The following is a 7909-nucleotide window of genomic DNA, read 5'->3' as shown; positions in this document are numbered from 1 at the left end:
GGCTGAAAGTATAATACGAGTTCAGCTCATTTATATAATATCGCACTTATTCGATAATATATATAGCAAACGTATTATTACAAGTAAACGTGCTTTTAATAGACAAAAAAAAAAACAAAGTTTGCCGTTTAACTAGACCATGATATGAATATTACTTACTGCTGCAAGCGTAAGAGGCGTAGAGGCACACGAGAGCGTACAGATAGGAAGAAAGAAGAACCATAACCAATTTAAAAAGTTTATTGAAACTTTTTATTGTTACAAAACAATAATATTACTATTATTAATATTATTATTATTTTCATGGTGAAATTGTAAACATCGGTGCTATTCGTTACAATTACGAAAAAAACTAAACATTAATATAATATATATAATATATCAAAGTTAATGATATTAATATTTTTAATAAATAGGTTTAACATATTTTGTAGTTAGACAACACTATACATTCTAAAGTCTAAACAATATTGTACTTTCTTAAAACTGAATCGTTTATAAGTCTTAACATTCTACAAACAAAATTGAGTAATTTATGTTAAAAACTATATATAATATATTAAATTATTATTATTATAGAATAAAATAAGAATCTCGAAAACTCCACCGCGTCAACCGGAAGTAATTTTTTGTATTCGAAGAGAAAGAAGTACAAGCCCATACATGAATTTAATGTTGAATGAACGTGCGAGACTCACCTGACACTCGGAGGTCGGCCGATGTGCTGCTGGACCCTAGGTAATTGGACACGGTGCACGAGTACGATCCGGCATTGACTGAAACGGTATAAGAAAGATTGTTTAAAAACAAACAGTTTGAACTGCGGAACATTTTTTGTGACCGATCAGGTATACTGAAAACACATCAACTGTGAAGACTACGTATATGTCGGGGCTTAATATTTAATAAATTCTGAGTTCAAATCTTATCATTGAATCAAATTTCCAAAAATGTTTCCTTAAAAATAACCTATTTTAGACCTATATAATCGTGTTTAATTCTATCGGAAGGTTGTAGGAGGCACTCACATTGGTATGCCCTGGGTATTGTCAGTCTGCACACGCCGTTCCTGTACTGCGTCTGGTAACAGTCCGAGTTTTCCAGCACTTGACCGTTACATGACCACACGATTTCACTGACGGGTTCGCCTTGCACAATGCACTCGAATCTGGCTGTCTTGCCGCTAACTACAGCTATGTCTTTTAACGGCTGCAACACATTAATCACATATCGTTACATGGTCATAAATAACATATGGTAGTTACTATATGTTTTCTTTTGACGAAAAATATTATAAAAATCGACATTTTATATACGTTGTGCACAAGATTTTTTCTACTCACAATAATTTGTGTCTGATAAGTGGAACTATCGAATAATTGGCAGTGTAAAATGACATATATACAAATATTTTAAATTCACATAAAAGCGCTTTTAGAACTTGATCATTTATATTAATGCTATGTTTCAATAGTTATTTTAATCAAAATACTGAGGATGAAATTTTTTAAAAAATGCGCTGTGCTTTTAATATAATTTTTCTTTTGTAATAATTTTATTTTATCAATAATCAATTTAAGTATTTAATATTAAACTTTTTATTCATAATTTTATGTGTACACACTATTATTGTATCACGCGTTATGAAAACATTTTCAATAAACAAAATCTTAGTTAAAACAAATCATTATGACGTGATAAATACTAAAATAATAATTGATTGTTGATCATATTTTATTTTATTACAACATAACAAAACTGTTTTAGAAATATCATAATATTTTATAACAATTAAATTTGGATTTATCCAAATATTTTTTTCATAGTGTTTAAATATTTATTGTAAAATAAACCCTAGATCTATATTGCACCGCAAATAAATGGTAAATTCAACAGTAACAAAACATTGAAATATTTGGTTTATGGCCGCTTAACACTGGTCAGGTTTAGCATTGAGTGTGATGTAATATTGCGTATTTGCTTGTATCAAATGTAAAGTGATTGTAAAAAATTGTGCTTACGGTTACGAAGAATGGTGAGCTATGCGATGGATCCGAGTGTTCAGCGACGTTCAGTTCTTTTTGGTAAATGGGGCTAATAATGGTTCCATCTGAAAATGTAAACATGTGAGGGATATTAGTGATAGCGTACAGTGGTAGTAGCATTCGTGATAGCGGGTGTATAAGAGTATTACGTAAAAAGGTTTATCGTGCATCGGTTATTATTTATTGATTAGTACAAGCAGAAAGTTAAAAAACAATAATAATAATAATAACAACACAATAGTTATAGAATAGTATACTACTTGCATGTGACTTACAAACGAAAATAATATTTTACCAAAACAGTCGAAAGCGGTAGAGTACAACTGCAGCCGGCCGCTGCACAAACAATAAGCGGTCGTTTTCTGCACGTGGTCGAATCAATATTATAAAGCTACCATACAGAAATAATCAAGAATATTACATTAGATCAAACGCGACGCAGTTTAAGTTATAGAGCGATGCTGATAATAATAACAATTATTATCATTATGATCATACTTAGTATAAATAATACAATTATTAACACCATAATATTAAAATATAGTTCAGCCGATAGCGTCATAGTAATATTATAATCTATAAAATATGCACTCCATGAAGTATCTGTATTAAATTATAAATAATATTATAGTAAAGTATTATATTATAGTATAGTGCGCGTAAATATGTATGTGGTTAATGAAGAGTTTCATGTTTGTGAAGTCAAGAGTACCGAACAGAATAAGTCCTTCACCTGTTATTGTCTTAAAATGTTCTCGACGCGTGTTAGGATTAGACATCTCGGATGTCTGTGCCCGAACGGTTTTGGAAAACTCGTGTGTCACTGGTATGTTGACGCTATCCATCGGATTAGCCGTGTTACCGTTTCTCTCATTCACGGGATACACTACACCGAACTCATATCCGAAATCGTGTTTGAAATACGGAATTCCGATTTGGGAAAAATCGTTTTGGTTAGTACCTAATCGTATAATAATATTAGGTACTAATTATTATTATAGTCGTAAAATAAATAACAATTTTAATAAAATATATGATTCATATCGTTATCATAATGCGCAAAGCTGATTTATTATTTATCGTCCACTGACCATTATAATGCCAAAGCGTATAAATAATGACAATAATAATCAATCGTCCGATAGATTTCGATACCTTGCGCAAGCTGCGACGAGACCGCCTGCTGCACCGAATCTGATTCAGTCGGACACAGTGATTTTTGTTCGAATCTCTTCCTCATCTCATCTACCCTTTGCAGCCGCTTCGCCTCAGCGTTTCGTTCCAGCGTCCCATGACCGCGGCTGTCGGACGACAAGAAATGCGTGGTCCTCTGCACGTTTTCGTTGCATTCAGATTCGACGAAACTTACTGATCTGTACACGTCCGGTGATGGCGCGAAACCCATCTCGGGCGGCGACCCCGGTTTCAATTCGAAAGCTTCCACTGGCGTCGCCACCGATTGCACTGGCTGCAAGCGTCGCAATTCCTCGACCTTTTTGATGGGAGTCTTAAAACCAGGTCTGACTGGCTTGTATATAGGTTCCTCCGATTCCGAGTCGTTCGGTCGCCATATTGGTTGTATCCTGCACTCGTAGTCGCTCTCGTAGTCGCTCTCTCGGAATTCACCCCTGACAAACTTTGCGGGGCTCCGGACCTGAGCTCGACTATGTTGACTGTACTGGTTCGCCCCCCATTGCATAGGATGTGCTCGGTGCGATTGACGACGTTCGTTTTCCAACAACTCAGCCTGCGAAACGACTTACACTCATTAACAACATTGAATTAAATAATACGTAATTAGCATAAAAATAAAAAGCGTCCCGAAATACAATGAATAATTTTTTTCAATGCTAAATGTTTTATTATTATTATTATTATTAAACCGAAGGCGTTTAATTGTGTTATAATGGAGTATGCAAACAAAATATGTAAAAAAAAAAAAATTTGCACATATATTCAAAACGTGTGCACCTATAATATCTACGTGGAAAATATAAAAATGTCGTAGATTATTTTTTCTTTAAATTATGTAAGATTAAACACAAACACAGTTAGTTCAATCAATCATTCAAACACGCATCGAACCTTCTTTATTGAAGCACTTTGAAACCCCGGATTCCTCTTGGAGTTAAACGTTTGGTTATTAGCTACCGTTTCACTCTGAAAGCCCCTGGGTTCATCTGTGTCAGCCACGTAACCACTTTCCCTAATCGGACTTTGCATAATCATTGAAGTACTTTTGATTTCTTGTAATTGAGTTTTCGAAGAATACATTTTCGATTCAAAACTGTTAAAACTCTCCGAAACTTTTTGCTCTACGTTGTATTTTGATAACTCCGCTTCACTTTCAAAATCACTATCACTTGCTCGGGATTTAATTCTACTGTAAGGTCTTATATTTGAAGAAACATTAGACACCATAGACGACGAACCAGTTTGCTCGAACATTTTTTGCATGGTTTTTATAGAATTTGATTTGTTAGTATTTTTTGAAAGGTCGACGATCTTTGAAGGTAATTTTGAACGTTCTGAAAATGAATCGTATACTTTTTGAATGCCATCATCTACTACTCGGCCGCCTTCTTCATTATGTTCGGAGGCTACTAATACCCCGTCTTTTTCTAAACTTTTTGAAAAACTTGAATGAGCTTCAAACGATGAATATGTTTTATTTTGAGGTGGTCCTCTAAAAGCTACCGGCGATTGAGACGTCCATTGCTTTTCCTTGGCAGTTTCTACACTATGTGACCGTGTAAAATTAGAACTTACTTTATTGTTGGTTGGCGGTTCCACATGTTTTATAGGCCCTATTGACCGTTCTGGTAAAAATTGATATGTATTTTGCATATTTCTATCAAATGATTCATTACTTTGTAATTGACGTTCGGATTTTGCATTGAAACTTTTTCTTTCTATATTTTCAGAAATATTGGATTTTACGTCATACATAGAATTTGTTTTAATTTGTGAAGATTGTTCAGAAAAATGTTGTGTTTGAATTTTATTTCCAAAGTAAGAATCTTTAGATATTGCTTCATTAAACAGTTTGGCTGATGCTGGGCGTTTGGTTTCATTTCGGGGAGGTTCGACGTGTTTTGTTGGACCTATTGAAATTTCTGAAAAAGATTCGGAAACTTTTTTAACACCATCATCTATTTTCAGACTACCCTGCTTCTCTTCTCTGCTTTCATTTTTTATCACTTCACCGTTTTTTTCTATGGTCTCTGAAACAAATGATTGGCTTTCTGATGAAGAATATGTTTTCATATGAACCGGTGAAAACGAAACTGGAGTTTTTTGAACGTGTGGAGAATGTGATTTTGTCCAGAGCTTTTCCATAGATATAGCTTCAGCAGAAGGTCTCGGAGAACCTGGTCGCACTTCTATGTCGGCTTGAGGTCTCAACAGTGGAACATGTGGTTCACTTTGTGAAACTGGAGCGTAGGATGTAGCTAAATGTGTGTGTATTGCGTTATCATATAACCCAGATTTTATTACTTCTTTTTTTACACAAGTTTCTTCAACAACTTCTTGTTTTACCTCGGAGGTTACGTCAGGAAATATTCTAACAGCGCCGGATGGAATTTGTTCGGGTGATAATAATTTTTGATTTGTTGATAATCTTTTCAAACGTTCAGTCATTTGATCTTTTTTTACAGATTGTACTCTTGGCATATAATCAAAAGTGGGCGGTGGACCTGGTTCTAAAATGACTTCCGCGTCATTTGACTGTGTATACGAGCTATTTGATACGTTTTCTTCAATATTATACGACTTAACTGATACAAAATTATTTGAATTATTATTTAACTTATTTACGGGGCTTTCTCTTTTGTACGTTCCTGTCGAGGGTGATATAGTTGAATTACTGGATTTTTCTACTTTATTATCTTCAATGACATTTTTAAAGAACTGAAGAGCACTTTTTTTCGTTATCGATCCATTTTCGATATTTTCATTTTGAACAGATATCTGTTTTTCAGTAGTTTCATAATTAGAGTTTGCGTTATTTGAATTTAAATCAAAATCATTTGTTTCAGAATGGTTAACAGTCATAACTACATCCTTTTTACTGTTTATTGATTCTTGAACGAAGACAGATTTAGAAAAATGTGAGCTCTCTTGTGTTTTGCTAGTAATATTCAATTGTTTAGATTGATTTGTTGGTACAATACTTTTGTGGTAATCCTATATATTCAGAAAATAAATATTACAAATAAAACTCAATTTTTAATGTGAAACTTTACTTTAATATTTTATTAATATTTATTTTATTGGAAGCAATATTATGACATTTAACAAACAATTTATTTGTACTAGTATTTTATTGCTGCACAAATATTTATTGTTTATAATATATTGTGCAATAACTAACGAAAATAATAAATTTTTATATTAAATAGGACCAATAGTTATATATTATATTATTTCAATATAAAGTAACGTTAAATGTTTTGTTTAAAATTTAACTGTAATAAAGCCATTTATATGAACTGATATAAACTTAATTATTATTATTTATATATCACATAAATTGATTTTGTGTTTTAATAAATGATATTATGAATTACTGCTAGGTTCTCAAAATTCTAAGTATAATATCAGGTATGCCGTATGTATTACAAAGATATCAACCCTAATTATTTAAATTATTGTATATATTTATGAGTAAATATCTTAAAAGGTTAGGTACAAATAACACATACATTTAAATATTTCTAAAACGCATTATGACCTAAAGTGAATATATTTTTTTCAATTATATCTGGAAAATTGAAAAAAAAATTTCAACAAGGCTATTTAATAGTATTCGTGTATTCATTTTATTTATATCAATTTATGTGGATGTAAATACATCTAAGATGTTCCATAAAGATTAATGAATTTAAAATTTGAGTTAATGCAAATTACATTACTGTCTAGTGTCTAGTATTATCAATTAAAAATTCCATTAAAGGTTACTCTTTATGAGTATGACTGTATACAAATGATAATCTTTAATGATATGTTTAAATTATAGGAAGTAAATATTATGAAAGTTTTTATACAGTACGTACGTGCTGTCACAATTCATAAATGTATAAATACATAAATAAAAAGTTTATTTAGGTATTATATAAAAATTGGTGGTTTATCAAGATCTTATTTGTTAAAAAAAAAAAAAAAAAAATCTATGGAACATTAAAATATGCTTATAGGAAAACATTTTCATTTATAAAATATAGTAATGCAAAACACATTATTACTGGACTTCTTTTTACTTACTTATATAAGTATAAGAAGCAACGATAGAAAAAAAAATGATAAGAATAAAATCAATTAATTGCATAGCATTTAAAGTTCCAATTATAATAATATAATGTTTTATAAGCCTTAGAATAATAATTATAAAAATAATCATAATTATAACTGTGTAATAACTCACCACATTCACTTTATCTGTGTTGTCGTTTGGTGCATACGTGGGTAACACATCTAATCCGATATCAGGTAAAGGCTGAACTACTCTCAAATCGGCACAACTTACCGCCTCTCCGCCTTCGTTTTTTGCCACGACTTTGTACTCTCCAGCATGTTCCGTAGTAGCTGTAAATTATTTCAGTTACATACAAGTCTGAACTTTCATTACGTCCATTTTTTTACCTTTTTCGATAACTACAGCACTACAATTCCCTTGTTGTCTCAATCTGTATAAATTTGACGTGGCCAATAGTGGTTGATTATTTTTAAACCAACTCACTGTTGGTTCGGGCGTGCCGGCTACTTCAATTTCTAAAACTACTCTTTCACCTTCAGCAACAGTATTCGGTAAAAGTCTTCGGCACATGACAGGCGGAAATACATTTTCTATAACAAGTACGGTA

At 32.0% G+C, this 7909-nt stretch overlaps 1 protein-coding gene across 5 annotated transcripts in view; it reads right to left on the bottom strand.

Moving 5' to 3' along the window:
- Positions 1–312: 312 nt before the first annotated feature.
- LOC112600861 (titin) overlaps positions 313–7909 on the bottom strand; it is a 51969-nt gene continuing 44372 nt past the window's right edge. The window contains exons 30-37 of one of the 5 annotated variants that reach the window (XM_025348181.1): positions 7689–7892; positions 7471–7631; positions 4131–6233; positions 3201–3792; positions 2779–3006; positions 2022–2110; positions 1029–1209; positions 316–776 (exon numbers count right to left, since the gene is read on the bottom strand). In XM_025348181.1, the coding sequence (XP_025203966.1) occupies positions 670–776; positions 1029–1209; positions 2022–2110; positions 2779–3006; positions 3201–3792; positions 4131–6233; positions 7471–7631; positions 7689–7892 (3665 nt within the window). In that variant the 3' untranslated portion in view covers positions 316–669. Of the gene's footprint in view, positions 777–1028; positions 1210–2021; positions 2111–2778; positions 3007–3200; positions 3793–4130; positions 6234–7470; positions 7632–7688; positions 7893–7909 lie in introns of those variants that run through there. The other 4 variants (XM_025348182.1, XM_025348184.1, XM_025348183.1 and 1 more) reach the window with 4 other exon arrangements.

This window comes from Melanaphis sacchari, unplaced genomic scaffold (assembly GCF_002803265.2).
Source record: "Melanaphis sacchari strain LSU unplaced genomic scaffold, SCAv2.0 Contig72_pilon_pilon, whole genome shotgun sequence".
Taxonomy (NCBI): domain Eukaryota; kingdom Metazoa; phylum Arthropoda; class Insecta; order Hemiptera; family Aphididae; genus Melanaphis; species Melanaphis sacchari.
This window is presented reverse-complemented; position numbering and strand designations above follow the sequence as displayed.